The sequence below is a fragment of the Polyodon spathula genome, chromosome 5, assembly GCF_017654505.1.
Source record: "Polyodon spathula isolate WHYD16114869_AA chromosome 5, ASM1765450v1, whole genome shotgun sequence".
In the NCBI taxonomy this organism is placed as follows: domain Eukaryota; kingdom Metazoa; phylum Chordata; class Actinopteri; order Acipenseriformes; family Polyodontidae; genus Polyodon; species Polyodon spathula.
Window position 1 is genome coordinate 73,240,693 of NC_054538.1, and position 19,708 is coordinate 73,260,400.

General features: G+C 38.7%; 1 protein-coding gene across 1 annotated transcript; it reads left to right on the plus strand.

Annotated features, from left to right (window-relative positions):
- The first annotated feature begins 85 nt into the window (after nucleotides 1-85).
- qrsl1 (glutaminyl-tRNA amidotransferase subunit QRSL1) lies at nucleotides 86-15,732 on the plus strand. The gene is made up of 11 exons (XM_041251270.1): nucleotides 86-204; nucleotides 555-714; nucleotides 3,105-3,203; nucleotides 3,838-3,934; nucleotides 4,322-4,498; nucleotides 5,052-5,227; nucleotides 7,254-7,366; nucleotides 8,188-8,380; nucleotides 9,474-9,591; nucleotides 11,422-11,627; nucleotides 12,692-15,732. Exons 1-11 carry the CDS (start codon nucleotides 181-183, stop codon nucleotides 12,898-12,900), a joined length of 1,572 nt encoding a protein of 523 aa, XP_041107204.1. The 5' UTR covers nucleotides 86-180; the 3' UTR covers nucleotides 12,901-15,732.
- The last annotated feature ends 3,976 nt before the right edge of the window (nucleotides 15,733-19,708 follow it).

Consider the following 19,708-nt stretch of genomic DNA (forward strand, 5'->3'; position numbering starts at 1 on the left):
CCGTCAAAACCTGCGCCTTGCAGCCTATTGAAAATCAGAAACATATCACCTTCGCACCAAACTATCCAATCAGGGAGCTCGAGATTGTGAGGCTCGGAATGAAAACAAGATGTCAGCGTCCATGGGGAGCCCATGGTGAAGGTTGCGTTTTTATGTTAAAAGCGGGGGGCGCTTTGAGACATGCTGGGCTTGACATTAAGAGAAGTAAGTGGACATAATGTATACACTGAATACAATATTTGTTGGAGTCGTAAATGCGAAATACCAATGTGTTTGCCTGTGACATGAATTAAAAATCAATGTGAGATTTGCAGCTGAGCGCTTCGATTGCTCATATTTTAATACCTGAACTGCCGAAGGTCAAGGTTTATTGTGTAGCTGGTTGATGTGTTCTGTCTATAGAACAAAACACACTTCTCTTTGAAACGTATGTCTAATTTTACAACTGTATTGTAATTATCTGTAAAGCTGGTGAAATGAGAAAAGGCCCATGTTCTACAGGCATGACTAGTGGACCATTTTTATGATGAAACGACCTTATTTATTATCATCAGGTTGCCTTGGCTCTCAGGGAAGGCCGAGTAAGCCCCACAGAGCTCTGTCAAAGATGCCTGCACTTTGTCAGGAAAACAAAGTTTCTTAATGTCTACGTAACTGTCACTGAAGAAATCGCACTGAAGCAAGCAGAGCAGGCAGACAAGAGGTTTCTAAAAGGTATGTGCTTTATAGGTGGTATGGATATGTATCACTTAGTGGCAACTTTAGAACATCATGGAGATGTTTAAAGATTTTGTTTCCAATATGTCTTGTAAAATACGGGTTAGATACAAAGTTTAAAAACATGTTTTTTAAATCGTAAAGAGAAACTCAATATGAGTGGGTAATATAATTACAAATGTATTCTTCTTCCTGTTTACATTTTTAAAAATAATAATTTTCTGTTTCCACCATTATGTACTGGTGACTTTTTAAACTTAAGAAGTTTGAAGCATGTCTTAAGCCCCTTTTACACTGGCACGCCTACCCTTCTACCAGGGTCACAATCCCACAAAGAGTGAAACCTACATACCTGGGTCGTACCCGGATTGACCCAGGTCCCAGCGACCCACCTCAGGATGTGGGCCGACAGACTTTGACCCGGGTTGAGCGAAACAAAATGCATGGCAGTCGTTCATAAGCAGAGGAAATAACAAACAGCCATGTTTACGTGAAGGTTTCACATCCGCAAGGAATATTTCTGTTTATTCTGTTTAGCCATATTTTTGTTGATTGAGACAATCCAGAGAAACTTGGATGGAAGCGTCCATAACAGGCTGCTTCTGGGGCATTGATATGTGCATTGTGCACTTGCGTCTGTCACCCAGGTCAACCCTGCTTTATCAAAAGCAGTGTGAAATCGCGTACCCGACCTGCATGACGCAGGGTCCTGACCCGGGTAGAACATGCCAGTGGGAAAGGGGCTTAAGGTTGAGTCATGTCTAACCTGTGCATCTGGTAAACCACAATGTAGTTAGTCATCACCAGCTTTTCCCCTGCAGCACTCTGCCTCTAGAGGTGAAAGTGAGTCCATAATTGTCCTGTCCTGTTTCCACCAGATGTATTTCATACATTAGAGATTGGACATAGTCCTGGAAGTGAGTAAAGATAAGGCCTTGTGTAAACTGCGATTTCACAGACTGTTTGGAAATCGTGAAATTAGCCATAATATCGCAATATTCTAAGTACTCGCTGAAAGAGGAAGCAGAAGTCCAGAGCAGTACTGTGACTGGTGTGCTTGTAAAAAAAATAAAAAAAACAATGACTTCCATGTTCCCAAAGTCCACTGAAAACAGTGAAGTACAAAGCACATTCAGTTTTGACCTGACAGAGGGGTTTGTTTGCGCAAATATCCCTTTTGAAAAATTGGACAACCAAAAGTTATGTAAATTCTTCAGACTGAGCGTAGTAAATGGTGGAGTGATTCCCTCATCAGCCCAGCTGAGACATGAATACTTACCTAAAGTTGCAGAGTATCACAAGCAGGAGATTATGGAGTTGATAAGTCTGGTTGCTTGTCAGTGATCACTAATGAGTCAACTGATGTATGCCAAGATCAGTATGGGTTACACATTGTATTTGTTTTGCAAGACCTAAAAGGTGAACATGCATCTGATGTACTAGAATTGAAAGCTGTCCTTGCAGATTTCCTTTACCTACAGGCTGTTAATTACAACACCATTTCACAAGCTATTGTAAAGTGCTTGAGAAATTTGACATTGATTTTGATGATGTCGCTGCATTTAAAAATAATAATAATCTGTACGCATAATTTATAAAATAGTTCTGTGCACATTCCGTGAAATACGATGCTTTACCCGTGACACTACCGTGAATTTTAAAGGAAATTTCCACAATTTTCACAGGGTCTTAATTACACAGGACACAAGGGTGGCATCTAACAACAGGAAGAACACACAACTTTTGATATTTCATGTCCATACCAACCTTTTAATTGAGTATATTGTTATCAGCAACTTTTATTTATCTATTTTTTATTTATCTATTTATTTATTTAAAATTTGGAATCGGCAATTATTTTTCTTATTTTCTCCTCAATTTGGTAAGCCCAATTATTGTCTATTTCAACCTGGCTCACCGCTGCCACCCCCGCGCTGACTAAGGAGGGACAAAGCCGGACACATGCGTCCTCCAAAACGTGTGTCGTCAGTCGTCCGCTTCTTTTCACTCAGCAGGCCTGCCACGCAACCACCTCAGAGTTACAGCGTCGGAGGACCACGCAGCTCTGGGTAGCTGACAGGCAGGCCTGCAGACGCCTGACCAGACTACAGGGGTCGCTGGTGCGCAGTGAGCCGAGGACACCCTGGCCGACCTAAGCCCCCCAACCCCCCAACCCCTTGGCCAATTGTGCGCCGCCCCCCTGGGAACTCCAGTCCACGGTCGGCAGTGGAACAGCCTGGACTCAAACCAGCGATCTCCAGGCTATAGGGCGCATCCTGCACTCCACCCGGAGAGCCTTTACCGATGCGCTACTCAGGAGCAACTTTTATTGACACTGCAGTCGAGAGTTTTTATAAGCAATTGATTACAGGAGGTTTTCCCCTCAGGTGAGACACTGGGGCCACTAGATGGGATTCCCATTGCAGTGAAGGATAACTTTTCTACAGCAGGCATTCAAACAACATGTGCTTCTCAAATGTTAAAAGGTATGACCTTCAATATCACTGCATTAGGGTTTGAAATATTCATAATATATATATATATATATTGAAAGGCGTTCTGCAGGGTAAACTACTGAGAATTGTGACAGATAATAAAACTCTGAACGTCTACATTTTTTTTTTTTTTTAACTCCGTTCCCCTCTCATTTTTCTCATGAAATTAACTTTTTTTTTTCATACATATCATCTGACCTCCACATTGTAAATCGAATACTATTACATAATGGAGAACAGTGTTAAAATAATGTCAATAAAAAATGCTTTAAGTTTAACTTTTGTGCAACTTAGATCTGTACCAGTTGAAATGAAATGTGATGTGCTTTGTGTAGTATAAAACAGAAGGAGTTACTTGTTCTCCGTTTGAATTGTGACATTCGCAGTTTCCTGCCTTCTGTTAATTCCATTATATCATGCTGTTATGGGTAATAAAACGATAAAAATAGATAGGATATCCTGCAGTATTTGACTTTATTGTATTCTGATAGACATGTTACCAGGGGGCTGTTTAGACACTTAAGGCATTTCCCACTACTCCATGTATTCTAAAAGAAATAGAGTATGTTATACCAGTAAGTAATACAGTTTCAAACACAAGCTGATTTCTACTTTGTGCTCTCAGGCTATATCCCTCCATTCAATGCAACTGTAGTTCAGAAGTTGCTGGACCAAGGTGCTGTGCTTATGGGCAAAACAAACTTAGATGAATTTGCAATGGGGTAAGGAACAAACCTTCAACATATATCAATTAGAATGTATATAATCCCGTCTCCTCTTTTTGGAAGTATTTGTTTTTCAGTTTCTAGTTTGCTAGAGGTATTATTATTATTATTATTATTATTATTATTATTATTATTATTATTATTATTATTATTAGGGCTATTACCCACAGTTTTTTGGGGGGTTATGAGCATTGCCAAATTTTAAATCATTATCAACAAGAAAACTAACATATATATATGCAAATATAATATAATTATACGCACACATACATAAAATTGCACTGAGAGGAGCATGAGTACCAGTCCTTTTGACTGAATCTTTCTGTTAATTGCATACATCTTGAGCCATGGCAGCACAATCTTAATCCCTGGCTGTTCCTCTAGTTCTGGCAGCACAGATACCATCTTTGGACCAGTGCGCAATCCCTGGGGTTATTCCAGGCAGTACCAAGAGAGGTGTGCACAGAATCCTGACAACACCAAGGACAATTCTGATTGGTTGATAGCAGGTGGAAGCTCAGGGGGGAGTGCTGCTTCTGTTGCTTCGTTAACCTGTTTTGCGTAAGTTGCATTTATCATATCTTGTAACTGGGGTTGTGTGTGTGTGTGTGTGTGTGTGTGTGTGTGTGTATATATATATATATATATATATATATATATATATATATATTAAAAAGTAAAATTCACGTAATCATAGAAAAACAGGAACCAAACAACTACTGTAATATAATTCAAGGTCAAGTTGTTTGTTATTCGGTTTTATAATACTTTGTTTAAACTGAAGTAGTTTTTTTTTCTTGTGTCATAAACTCTTGAGTGTATAACTAGTGTAATGGTCACCATAGACGTTTTGAAGTGATAATTAATAACTACACATGGTTGTACAGCACATCTTTGTTAGCCTTCATTACCTTTCTTATTTATCTAGTAGTGTAATATTATGACAGGGAACTGAGTTCAGATTTCTGGCTGATTTTAGTGTCAATTGATTTATTATTATTTCTAATATTTTCCCACTGTAAAACCTTAAATATACATGTTGCATTCAGAACCCCAGGTGCTGTTCGTTTTCAGACCACTTTGTGACTGTTCTAACCACAGTGTTGTCGTATAGGTCATTGGGCTCAGACACAGGCGGGTCAACGAGGAACCCTGCTGCTCACTGTGGAGTTGTTGGCCTAAAACCTACTTACGGGCTCCTTTCTCGCCACGGACTCATCCCCCTGGTGAACTCCATGGACGTACCTGGCATCCTGACCCGGAGTGTGCATGATGCAGCCACCGTTCTAGGTATGAGATATACAGTCGCAGGCAAAAGTGCTGGCACCCTACACTTAATATAAGATCATTCAAGAAAACATGTTAAATACAAGCATTTAGTGAACATTACAACAGGGGGTCTATGTACCTGCTGCTTTTGTTGTGGGTGGAGAGAGAGAGCGAGAGAGAGAGAGTGAGAGCGAGCGCGAGCGAGCGAGCGAGAGAGAGAGAGAACAACACCACTCAGACAACCAAGTTTATTCAAACAAACAGAAAGTTGCAGTGACAGATGGCCGCCCTCGGGGTATGAACAATGTATGCCATAGTGCAGGAGGACATACAAACAGAATGTAATCAAAATAATAACTCCAAAAATGCAAAACAAAATACAATGAGAAAACAGCTAAAAACAAAAGTTTGCCAAACACTGGCTTAGCTCTGCTCCCACTAAAAGGGAGGTCCCACTCCAGAACCTACTCTGTGACACACTAAAATAAACTGTTGTGGGATCAAAATACCCTATATTTAATCCCTACACAGCTCTCACCCTGTCTATCCACATAGTAGTGAGGCTGCATGCTTGCTGAAGCTAGAACGAAAGAACTGGCTTTCCAGCTTTTTTTCATACCATGTGGTTGGGCTTAGTTGATCATCAATTAGTCAATTAAGCCCCAGCCACATTCTGCACATGGATTTGGCAGAGTTGGATTTAACCCCATCCCTGCCAAACTGAAATTCAAAACTTTTCAACTTGATTTACAGCTGAAAATGCCCGCCATATCTAGTACACACTTATATTATTATTAATTTTTTTAAACTATACATATACACAACAGTAGATTATTTACACGTGCAGGGCTTTTGTCCTGCCACAGACTGAAATAAATTTATATACGATAAACTTTGGTAAAAGCACTCGCTATTTTTTTATTTTCTTACCAAAAATAATCATTTAGAAATCATCTCTAGTTTGTGTAGTTTTTTTCCTTGCTATCTGTCCCGTCTCCTTTCCGCTCTGAATGGCTGGGGGTCGCTGTCAGTCATCTCAGTGGTCCATTAGTACTGTAGTTTCACCCTGTTCTGATGGATCTCGTTGACTGAAGCAGTGCTAGAATGTTCTCATTTGCCATCTACAGCGCTTGTTATTCAAAGCGCCTACTTTTAAATTAGCAGGTTAAGGTGTGTGTACGCTTTTGCTTTAGGTATACAAAAGACAGTTACTAGTTTGAGTTGAAAATGGGGCGCAAAAGATAAACACCTATGAATATTGTGCACAATACCCTGACCGATCGCTGAAGTCTACGCAGCAGGACAAAGCTGGCCTGTCTGCCTTACCTTCCAGTGACTCTGAGTCCAGCTGTGCTGAAGCAGGAGAGGGGGAGCTCAGACTCCAAATAATAAGTGCAAGTTAGTTCTGGTCATCTATCTAATGTTTTGTTCTGTGCATATTATTTTTACTCGTAAGTTTATGCTATAAAGGTCTGTGTAATACACTTTTATATGCTGCGTTTACTACAGTTTATTTGAGACTGTTTTTAGGTGTATAGCTCAGCTATGACCAAATGTTATTTCAATTAGAATGTTGGTAACCATGGTTTTGTTGGATGTTGGATATGATCAGGGGATTTCGCTAAATGAGACATTTTTCAATGGCATAAGAAGTCTGGGTTTTTTTTTTTGTTTTGTTTTGTTTTTAAAGCATAAAGGTCGATTTCACCCATTTTCTGCTTGAATTGAAAAGTAAAGATCGAAAAAAATAAATAAAATAAAATAAAATAAATCGGTTTGGCAAAAAATAAAAATTGAATAGTAGCAAGCCTAGTTATGTGTGTGTCAACCTTTATGTTTTGCATTGTAGTGCTGTCATGTTTTATTTTTGTTAGCAGGATTTCTAACATACATTACAAAAGACATGTCTGCTGACAGTACATACCTCAGTAAAGCCTTTCAGTGGATATTCAGCTTGGTACGGTTTACAATCCAAAACACACACACACACACACTGTACACACCAATTCCGATAAGAGTGAATTATGAATCATGTCTCTTGTTTCAGGGGTGCTAGGTGGTCATGACCCAAAGGACTCCACTACAGTACTAGAGCCATTCAAACCTTTCAGCCTGCCAGACGAGATAGATGTCAGCAATGTGTGTGTTGGTATTCCAAGGGTAAGACTTAAATTAGTTCTTCTTTACCATTTAATCCCCTTTTTTGTCATAGAAAACAGATCTTGCTGTTGGATTTCCACATCAGCCCAATAATAACAGTGCAGTTAAATTCATGTATGTAATATTGTGAAATACTGGGTAAAATGTGTTCAGGGATGTGTCTATCCAAAAAGTTGAGAGAATTGACAAGGTATGATGAAAAACACATTGAGCATTGAAAGTCACAATCTCTGTAAAATATGAACTGTGCCTGAGACAGAAGTAATAAGTTACTGCAACTAGAATAGTTAGAATTTTGTTCAAGCAACTTGTAACAGACTTCATCAGAACTGTCTATATTTTACAATGCCTTGGAACACTTTGCAGTAAAGGTGGCCTGGTCTCTGACATCAGCATAATTGAAAAGAAAGGTATTGTTAGTTTTAAAGATATGGTGTTAGATATCTTAGGAGTAAAAAGGATAAAAGTACACTGAAAATGGAGGTTCACAAATGCAGAAAGCTGTGACACGGCACGTAGTATTGTAAATGCACTGAATGATATAATATTTTAAATGCACTGAATGATGTAATATTTTAAATGCACTGAATGATACAATATAATATTGTAAATGCCCTGAATGATATAATATTGTAAATGTGCTGAATGATATAATATTGTAAATGCGCTGAATGATATAATATTTTAAATGCACTGAATGATATAATATTTTTTTCCCTAGCACCTTTCTAGACAATCTAATCTGTGCGACCACTATGAAAAAACATCTACCATTATGACATTTCAACATTGTGTATTGACAAAGGCTTTGTTTCTTTTAGGAGTATCATGCTCCTGGCTTGTCCAAAGAAATACTGGCCCAGTGGACCAAAGCTGCAGAGCTCTTTGAAAAGGCAGGTGCCAGAGTTGTTGAGGTGTCCCTTCCTCACACCCAGCACTCCATCGTGTGTTATCACGTGCTCTGCACAGCAGAGGTGGCATCAAACATGGCACGTTTTGATGGGCTGGAATACGGTAGAGAGATCCTTTTAATTTAACTAAATCGAAATAGGCTTTTAATGTACTCTGTTTGCATGTTTAGAAATCGCTTTGATTTAATGTAATCATATTACATCAGTCATAATGAGTGTTTTTATATCAGTCCAGTGTTGCTCTTGATAACACTTTTTTGTATTTATTTCATTAGAAAATAAATAATAAAGAATTATTGGATTAGCAATGTATACACAATATGTACTGGGGCATGAATACATGCAGAACAACTGGTGTAGGGCATATATTGTTCATGTTGAATGTTGTATTATATTGAATGTGCTATATCAGGAAGGTGTACATTACATGTGTCTGACAGTATGGCTGTATAGGGAATGCACCATGGGGAACGCTTTATCATATTCTGTTTTTAAAGTGAGTTAAATCAGCCACAATATTAAGAATCTAATTATAATAACATTAACTTCTGTCTGTCAGTTCTGCCAAATAATGACTGTTATGGCAACCAGTAATTAAGCATCCCTCTGAGAGTTGCTTGTGAGTGAGAAAGTCTGCCGCTGGTGTGCCTTCTGCTGCTAATATCTCATAAACAAATTAAGATGGTAACTTCTTTTTTTCAGTGGTTTGGAAACTCCTCACCCTTTATTTTGACCATTGCCCTAGGATGGCCAGCATATTGGGGTTGTGTGACTTTTTGATGATAGAGTAAGGCTTTGAGATATTGCTTTCATATTTGGTACACAGTTGTATTCTGTGCTTCCATGGTGTACAAGCCTTGTATCCCAGAAAGCATTTGAAGTTACTCTGCGAACCAGATGTGTTGCTGCCCTCGGACCTAAAATGGCTCACATAATGAGGTCATGTGACATGTGCAGTTTCAGCTGTAGTCTTTGCATTTCTTACTTATATTCCATTGTCAGTGTTGTCCTGTAAAAATGAAATATTTCACTGCCACATTATTTCAACCTACCTGTTTCAATATAGACATATATATTTTTCACATATCTCATTTTTTGGTTTGTTTTTTACAAGCCATTCAACAAACCAAAACACTGTAGCAAGTCTCAGCGTGTGTGTGTGTGTGTGTGTGTGTTTTTTTGTTTTTTTCTTTAAGGCCATCGCAGCATGATAGACAGCTCAACCGAAGTCATGTATGCATCAACCAGACACGAGGGGTTCAATGATGTCGTGAGAGGAAGAATACTGTCTGGAAACTACTTCCTTTTAAAACAGTAAGAAGTTTATCTTAAATTTGGTAAAACAAAATTAAACCTGCTCTACATTTTTTTTTTTTTTTGAACGGTGTTCATTTATTTGTAAATAGAGCAGGGTTTCATTCTGGTACAACTGTGACTTGTGGAATCCTCTTTTTTAGGTAAAGAGTATTAAAACACGAGAAAGGACACATCCATATGGTAAAACCTATATTAGAAAATGATTCAGTATCATCAGCCAATCAGCTTACAGATGTAGCGGGCATTAATACATGGTAGAATGTCACCCCATCGCCTGTGAATCAAATTTAAATCAATCTGAGCAAGTTCTTGCTTTTTCCATTTTGATTTGCTGTATTTGTAAGCTTAGCTCACACCTATAGGACAGCAAATACAAAAAGATACAATTGGTCCAAATTGATTTTATTAGCCACCAAAACCAGCCAATCAGTACTTTGCACAGACGAAAGCAACAAATCTTGTACCTGCAACTGCCAAGTCAGCCAATCACAGCCTGTGAGCTCAACTGGAGCTCAGACAGCATCCTTCAACAACAAAGCGAGACACGGACAGTTCAGTAATATAGCTTCATTCACATACCAGGCACTGTCCAGATAAACTATAAGCAGCTTTGGCAAATAAAACAGTATTTGTATTCGTCGAAACCGTTTTGTCGTCTTTTGTTATCTGTTTAATAATTTTTTTTTTTTTTTTTTTTTTTATCCTCTAATTGTGTATGATCCTGGCTTTTTTTGGGACTATTTTCCTAAATCTTTTCCAAGTGGAAGGGTACACAACAAATAATTACGAGTTCAAGGTAAATGTAGATTTAAAAAAAATAATGAGAAAAATCGTTTTCTAATAGTGATAGTGTCCTCTCGATGGAAGCTGTACCGTGTGGTAGTTGATCTTAATTTTCGTTAGTGACCTTGACTTTCGTTAGCGCTCTCGCCTTCGGCTCGGGGTGCATAACTCCAGTCACAGTCAGCTACCACATGGTAGAGCCTTCATTGAATGCCACTATCGTAATGCATGGTAATAAGAACATAATAATTAGGACTTTTAACTGTGTTTATTTTTTAAGAGTGCCCAATAAAAACTCATACTAAATCACTCACTATTTTGACCTGTTAATTATACTAGTTTCAGAGGCAGCCACTAATGTGATAACTTTCAATGTAGTCAGCTGGAGATGAAGAACGCAGAGACAACACAAGATGGAACTCAGTATTATAGTATATTACCACCTGTCTTAGTGGCAGCATTGTCCAATGGAGGGTTTGTAAGTCATTACTTTGCTGATAAAGCAGTTGGCAACATAATACAGCTTGTGTGCTCTCTGCATTATTTACTCAGTCAGGAAGAGCTGATCTGAAACAAACAATACATTGAAAGTGATCACATTAAGTGACAAAGACTCTGTGATGAACAGGTCAAAAAGGCGAATGATTTATTATGGTATTTTGTGCACTCGTCAAAATTTTTTTAAAAAGTGTCCTAATTTATAATGATAAAACGTTTTTAAAAGTGTCCTAATTTATAATGATTCCCATGAGTTTAACAATACTGATGATCATGATTGTTTCTCGATCTCTCAGAGAAGTACCTGAGTCGATGCAAAACAATAACTTCCTCAAAAGGGTATTTTGGATTTAACTTGGAAATGTTTAAGCCCCAAGTATAATCATATGGGGGGAAAAAAGCATGACCTGCAGCTCAGTATATATACAACAAATGGACCAGTTGAATTGTGCACAAGGTGTATGAACATAGCCACAAATCGGACAATGTTACATTTAGCTGATGTTAATGGAAAGATCACTTCAGTACTTTCCTGTACAATTTCAGGAATTATGAACGCTACTTTGCCAAAGCCCAGAAGGTGAGGCGCCTCATTGCGAACGACTTCATGAAGGTGTTCAGCTCTGGGGTGGATGTGCTGCTAACACCCACCACACTGAGCGATGCTGCACGGCACTCCGAGTTTATCAAAGAAGACAACAGAACCCGCAGCGCCCAGGAAGACATTTTTACACAGTGTGCAAACATGGCAGGTGCGTACAGCAGGTTCGGAGAATTAACTCAGTGGTGAGAGGAGATCAGAGAGCTGTGGTAGTGGCAAGGAAGATCTGAGGTATATTGCACATTTGGTCACCTGACTCTTGAGCTTTTTTTTTTAAATCTTAACCACTAAGCCAGACTGCATTTTGTTTTTGTTTAAAGAACAGGCGTAGTGAAACACCACCTTTTTTCGCCACGTCGCTAACAAAAGAGGTTGTGTTAGGTATTCTTAGCTGGCATACTTTGCAACACTTCAAAACCACATCCTTGGAAAGCACAGAAATATATAAAAGTTTTCGATTTATCAGAACTAGCAAGCAGCTTTTGTTTCAGCAAACAGATAGCACAATGTCAGCTTCATGGAAGTTAATTGTAACCTATTATATTTTTACACAGTTGAACAAGTTTTTAAAAAGTAAACTGACTTGGGAGCCGTGTACTATTGTTTTCCTCATATTAACAGTTATAAGAAAACTAAAATCTTGCTTGGCTTCCAAATAATACTTTTCTTCACTTTTCGTAATTATTTTTTAGCAGTGTGTAAATAAAAAGTAAACAATAAGCTATGGATATTTCCATGATATACTGTGAACCGTACAATTGATAAACAACCCAACATACGAAAAACATTTGTCTTTTTCTTTACATTTCAGGTTTACAAATAGACAGTAATGGTGGAAAGGAACACATACAGCTTTGTGTATATGCACTTTATTTATTATTATTGTTGTTGTTATTATTATTATTTATTTCTTAGCCAGGGCGACTTATATCTAATACCTGGGCTATCAGTTTTACCCATTAAGTACTGAATATATTTTTCTTTGAAAAAATCAGAACACAAGCTGTATTTATGTAATTTGATACATTGCACTTAATTAACAAAATTAGAGTAAGTTATCACAACAGTGTAGTTAGAGAAAGTAGGCTTTCCTCAAATGAGAACTATGACATTTAATGGGTTAAGCCTTTTTTTAATGATTCACTTTTGTGGCACATCTTTCTGTCCCTGTAACATACTGCTTCATTTCCTGCTCACATTCTTATTTTGTTCCAGGTCTCCCAGCCGTGACACTTCCTGTTGCGTTGTCAGAGAGAAACCTTCCCATCAGCCTCCAGTTCATTGGGCAGGGGTTTTGCGAGAAGAACCTCCTTACTGTTGCCAAGTGGTATGAGCAGCAAGTGAAATTCCCTCTGATTGAATTTCAGGATGTAGCAGATGTCTCAGAAGTCCCTAAAAAGACAAAGTCAAAATCTGCTTCTTGATACCTTCAGAATTATTTGTAAATAAAAAAAAAAAAAAGTTTCCTTGTAAGTGTCGTCAGACCTGCTGTAACTACAGCAATGTGTAAATAGTTTGTTTTTGATGCAAGCAAATCAGACCCTGTTACTGTTATGTAATTATGTTTGTTGGAGAATATCGGTTTCTGCCTTACATTTGTAGCATTTTATGTTTTTAAAAACGTTCTCTGCCAAACTGATTTAATAATCAAAATGTGTTTAAAAACGAATGCCTAAAGAAAAGGAATGAGGCTATTATTGGCACCCATTCTGAATGTGTGTTTCTGGCCTCTGAGCCACTGTTAAGAAACTAGCTGTAAAGTGTTTCACAAACACTACATTCCTATTGCTACAGCTGGAGCATTGCTGTAGCTTGGGCACTAAAAACACCATGGCATGTTCCTGGGCTGACGTGTGAAATTCTGCCCCTCCTGCTAGTCCTCTCTTGAGTCCAGGCTCTTCATTAATCTCTGACCAGTGGGTTCTTAACAAGCAATTTTATTATACAAATGTCACATTACTGTTCAGCTTGGTGACCAGGGGAGCCGACATGTTAATGAAGTAACAGCCAGCTGCAGACTCCTCAGCATATATTTCAGGCTTGTTTAAAAAGTTAAACGTGTTCCCTCATCACTCCCTTTAACTGTCCACATTAGATAAAGTCAAATGTATAACACTGACTAGCTTTTCAATGGTGGTTTTCTGTAAAAATGACTTCAGTACAAACAGGTCACAGTTGCTGGTAGCTTGATTTTAGTTATGATCCATGTCATAAATAATACAATAATCAAGAAAGTGCATTAAACGCAAGTTCAAAGGAAGGAAGATACAAGGGTGGGAAATGTTCTCATCAAGGCCTTTGACATAAAAAAAAATGGGTTCTACTTGGATAACGCAGTCCCAGAATCACACAATTCATTTGCAAGATGATTCGTTAAAGGCACGCATTAAATCTTTCCTTGTTGTTCGTTCCTGCTAAATTTTAGCTTTAAGCGCGAGGTTGCTAAATTAGCGATTGCGGAAAGCACTATCAAATAGCACAACTGTGGTCACAAGTGGATCGTGATGGTTGGAACCCACAGATGCGTTGTTTCGCAAGTCTGCTGACTCATCCAGCTCTGTTATTGCTGTCAGTTATTAACCATGTGTAGACATTGTTTATGTATATCTGCAGATCGTTGCTGGTGAACGTTTGATCTGCCATTGCTTAGACTGCTATTGTAATGCATTTCATTCAGCTTTTAATAAGCTTTTACTTGCTTTTCTCATAACAATCAATCAACAAGCACCAGATGTTAGCTGGACTAACCTGATTGTAAATCTGGAGCCATGAAAATGCTAAATTGCCTTGCTGACAGGAATACATAATAGAGGTCATTCCTGTACAAATATAAACATCAGACTCTTGTTTAAAAAGTGTGACGGTACTGCCGGGTGCATTTTTTTCTTTTAGAAAAGTTTATGGCGTCTGCTGATGTCTGTGTGATTGGCAAAACAAATACAGTTTCTGATAACACTGAAGGACAAAAAGTAATATCAGAAAAGACCTGGATCATGCCGTTTTAAATAAAGAATAACCAAAGACACTAGAAAGGAATCTTTTGCTTGCTTAAAGAACCTGAAGCCCAACAAATAATACAAGGGGTTGGTGTTTCTCGTAACATAGCCTCTTGTCCAGCAGTTTGTTAATCCTTCCTGCTGTACTTCCTCATGTCACAATCCTCTGCAGTCCTTGTCTTCCCCAGTCTGTCACTCCACACTTAGACTTGTTTCATGATGGTTCCCTGGCAGCGCTAGGTCTTGTAAATTGCCTAATCCCTGATTGTGATACATTGCATGGTAAATACTTTACTCCATTGTGACTTCATTGAAAAATAACTAATTTTGAGAATAAAAGCAAGGCAGGACATCAATATGATATCATTAATCAGGTTTCATTGTGTCGTGGCATACAGCAGTCAAAGCGGCATTCTGACTGCCTGAAATATCCTCGGTAGTCCTTAATTCTAGAGGGCAAACCCTGTAATTTATTGTATGCATACTGCTGGCACTAGATTAATGTTTGTGTGTTAGAAGCATAGTAAAGCGCAGTGAAATATGATGCTAGTAACTTGCAGAAATGATACTTTTACCCATCATGAAAAACCTAAACCTCACGTATTGAATATTACAGAACTTTTAGTCAAATTTGCAAAAGAAAATATAGTAATCAAGCCTTTTGAAATAATATTTGAATTCAAATAAAATTCTGTATTTGTGTGTCTGTGATTTTCTAGCACCCAGGCTTTTTCATGTATATAGAAACCCTCTCTAATTGGAGTTGAAGGTTTATTGGTTTAAGTGTCCTAATGAACCAGTAATGTGAAATGTGTGCTTTCGCCACAGAAGTCTGTAGAATGTCACACACAAACGATGATGAAGAAATTGTGATCCGTCAGCCTCTCCCCCAACTATTAAGAGGAGATCAAAGAACCTCAGTTTGCAGATGACACAAGAGGGATGTGTTGTATCATGATCTTAACAGATCTGCTGCAAATACTTATTGTTTTCCTTTAACTCTATATTGAACCTGGGTGATGTACTCCCTTGTGGATAAATGCAAGTAAGGGAAGATAGAGATGTTTTATTACATCACCTCTGTTTCGTTAAAGGGAAGTCTCATTTCAACTGTACTTATCTTACCAGACCTTTTCTCTATGTTGGTACGTCGCTCTCGATTTCGGTTTGCGTAACCATTTGTATAGGCCTGTAACAGGGCGAGCAGCCCTGCACAGTGTTTATTGTAAAACGGGGTCTTCCCCTCCGCCCCTGTGTTATTTTGTATTTGTTTATTATTTTGTATGACGGCGCAGCCGTGCATTTTTGTGTTATTGTTTTAAAAATATATTTGTTTATAAATGACGGCGAACCGCCGTGCGTTTTGTTTTGCAGTGTGGATGGGAAGCCCCATCCACCTTATTAAAACCCGTGTTGAAGGTGGTCATCTCCCAAATTAATTAAGTGATTAATTTGTTGCTAATCGGGAGATGGTCACCTGTATAAAAAGCCTGCAGCTCTCCATGTTAGCGGAGGGTGTTCAGAAGTGGAGAACGGGAGAGTGAGAGGCGAGAGAGATTTTAAAAGAATAAGGATCTGTGAAGGCTACTGCCCAGCCGGACCTTAGCATTTATTTTGTGTTCGTGATTTATTCTGTTTAATTGATTTATTTATGCTCTGTGAGCAAGTGTTTTATTTTTGTTCAAATATTTTTTTTTTTTTTTTTTGTTAATTAATAAAATGGCACATGCGCCACTGCACCGTACCTCTGTTCTGGTTGTGCTTTCTTCTGGTCTGGGTCTCCGCAAAGCCATTTCCTGCCACAAGGCTCTAATGAGTCCCTGCTATCTGCACTGCCTTTTTGGTTTAATGTATATATTTATTTATTTAAGCCATTGAGACAAAGTCCCAGGAAACAACAAAAGACAATTGCAATGTACAAACAACACAATAAAATATGTGGTTCAGACTTAATCAGCAGCATACAGAGATCTAAGAACAAAATAAATAAGGCCGGTGTCTATTTGTTAATGTGGACAGAGGGAGAATGGCAGAAGGTTCTAAGGCATTCCCAAATAAGATCTTTAAAACCCAGAGGAGAGAGAATTAAGTTCCATCTTCATGCTAATGATTGAAACAATTATAGCCGTAACAATTAAGTGTAGGCACGCATTTCAGATATTTTATTTGGGATTGAATATGCATATGTTGTACATTTATGCATAATCTTACAAAGCCCTAATGAGACGTGTAGTCCTAAATTATGTCATTACTGTAGTCAAATCCCTGCCTTTCTGTGTACAGGGCAAATGTTATAGAAGAGATTGATTAATAACTGTCGTATTATTAAGAGGTGCAAGATAATTAAACTTCATCGTCCTTCAAAGAAGTTGAATTAGGTATGTCCAATATTAATCCTTCAATGCAGTTCCTCTCATTCATCACTGACTGCACATTCCTCCAAGCCAACCTAATTTCATCACAGGAGTGAATTGCATTTTACAATTCTTTTAATTGGGGTACCCTGTGTTGGCACAATGAGAGCTGACTAATGCACGAATGAGTACGTATGTCAAAATGTCTATGCATTTTATTTATTTATTTTTATTTATTTGCATTTGTATAGCGCATTTTATACAGAGGTATCTCAAAGCACTGTACAGTACATAGTAAAAAATCAAAAAAATCAAACCACAAAACATTTGTAAAACATTATTCATCTACCACAATCATACTGTTTAAATAACTTATTCAAACAGTATAATAAAATATATATATACACATATGCATACATAATTAAATATACTTACATACATCCATAATAATAATAATAATGCAGCAATATTACATTACAAGAGTGACTTGACTTGACTTAAAAACTGTAATGGTCCCAGCTTCCCTGACAAACGCAGGCAAAGCATTCTGTAACTTAGGAGCTCTACAAGAAAAAGCCCTCCCTCCCGTGTTGCTTTTGTTGCTTTTGAGTGTGATTCGGAATGTATGGGGTCAGTAACTCCCGCAAATAACTAGGTGCTAATCCATTCAGGGCCTGATAAGTTAACAACAAAATATTCAAATCAATTCTATACTCCACAGGGAGCCAGTGCAAAGAGGCCAAAACAGGGGTAATGTGTTCACTTTTCCTGGTTTTAGCCAGAATTCTTTCAGCAGTATTAACAACAAGCTGTAAGCGAGAAACCACATATTTTGGGATACCAGAAACAATGTCAATTCTTGATGGAACAAAGGCGTGCATTAGCCTCTCAGCATCAGGTACGGCAGTAATGGGTCTAAGCTTAGTTACTTTTCACAGATGATAAAACGATACTTTAGTAATTTTCTTAATGTGATTCTCAAATGATCAGGATCAAAGATGACCCCCAAATTTCTCATTTCTAGTTTTAGTTCCGAGGAGAGATTGCTAAGGTCTAACTTATGTACATTAATATTGTTTAGTTGATGCTGTGAGCATACAAGCATGAATTCCGTTTTGTCAGAATTCAACATTAAGAAGCTCAGTGACATCCAGTACTTGATATCAGCAAGGCAAGCAGCTGATAGCACCCCAGTAGAAGGATTGTCTGGCGATACAAATATAGCTGAGTGTACATATCTGCATGACAATGGGAATTCATTCCATGCCTGTGGATAATATCACCTAATGGCAGAATATATAGTGAAAACAACAAAAGACCTAAATAGAGCCCCGCGGAACACCCTGCGGAACACTTCCGACAAATCAGACTTCATCTCCTCGATAGAGACAAACTGGAACCTATCGGAAAGATAGGACCTACACCAAGATAGGACATCACCTGACAACCCCACTAAACTTTCAAGATGATTCAATAGAATGGAATGGTCCATGGTATCAAAAGCAGCACGAAGATCTAGGAGAATTAAAATTGAGTAGGAGCTTATCAAAAGATCATTTACTACCTTAACAAGGGCCATATTGGTCCTGTGTGCAGCATGAAAGCCAGATTGGAATTTCTTAAATGCAGTATTACAAGTTAGAAACTTGTGTAATTGATTAGCAACAACTTTCTCTAGAACCTTTGATACAAATGGCGGATTGGATATTGGCCTATTTGTGTTCATCACCTGTAACATTTTGACAGGATGTAAGGTCGGTCTTAGCCAAGGACGGTTTACTTGTCGCCATGACCAGGTGCTGCGATGTTTGGCCTTAGCATTGGAAGACCAATGACCAATAAGTTGCCACCAGTTCCATCAAAGCATTACACACAAAAGATAATATTCCTCCATCCAGGAGAACAACCACCAGGAAAAGGTGTTAAAACTAAGCCTCGTCCAGGGCAACTGGAAGCTGCTAGAGGCTGGAAAATGCTGGCAGGTGTTGGTTAACAGTTTATTGTTCCACCTTCAATTGCCACCACTAACCTTCGACCAGACATTGTCTTGTGGTCTGGATCAGCATGCCTTGTTCATCTGGCAGAGTTAACAATTCCATGAGAGGATGCTGTGGATGGGGCGTATGAGAGGAAGAAACTTCGGTATGCTCAACTGGCTTCTGAAGCAGAACAGCGACGATGGAGAGTCCAGGTTTACCCAGTGGAGGTGGGTTGTTGAGGATTTGGGGCACACTCTACAACTCGGTTTCTCAGAGATGTCGGGGTTCAGTGGCCAAGAGTTGCGTGACACAGTGAAGAACTTATCTGAAGCAGCAGAAAGGAGCAGCAACTGGCTGTGGTTGAGATGGAAAGATTTTGGATTCAAGCGCAATAGAAAGAAAGCAACTCTGATGTAAGGGTAAGTAAGCTGGGCTGAGTTGAGTGGGAGATGGAGGGGGGTGATGCTGGGACGCCAGAATCACTGTCGAGCCCTCTTGAGGTGTCGTGGGCTAGTCGACGTAACACCGAGGATGGAAGGTGCCCACTTGAAGACCCCAGAGATGTACCCTACTTAGCTCAATCCAGACGGTTGTCTTGCTGATGCGCTGGGGAGACCGCACTGTGGTTGATTCCCGGAGCCAGCATTGCAGCCATTGTGTGTGCAGCTACGCTGGGGAGGCAAAATAAGCTGATCTCTGGAGCCAGCATTACACTTCAGCCATCAACACCAGGCAGAAGGATATCTACATCATCAGATGGAAAGAAACGCAAATGGATGGAGATGTAAATGGATCACATTAGTTTACTGTAAAGTTACGACTTAGATGGTGCTTATTTTGGCGAGAGCTGAGTTCAAATCAGCATGAAGTTTTAACATCTGCTCTCATGTAATGGAAATCACA

What these genes read in the sequence shown, in the direction of transcription:
- qrsl1 (XM_041251270.1), top strand. Translation starts at nt 181, where the DNA reads ATGCTGGGCTTGACATTAAGAGAA. An exon ending in TGGGCTTGACATTAAGAGAA is followed by an intron (nt 205 to 554) that starts GTAAGTGGACAT and finishes TATTATCATCAG; the next exon opens with GTTGCCTTGGCTCTCAGGGA. An exon ending in TTAGATGAATTTGCAATGGG is followed by an intron (nt 3,935 to 4,321) that starts GTAAGGAACAAA and finishes CTGTTCCTCTAG; the next exon opens with TTCTGGCAGCACAGATACCA.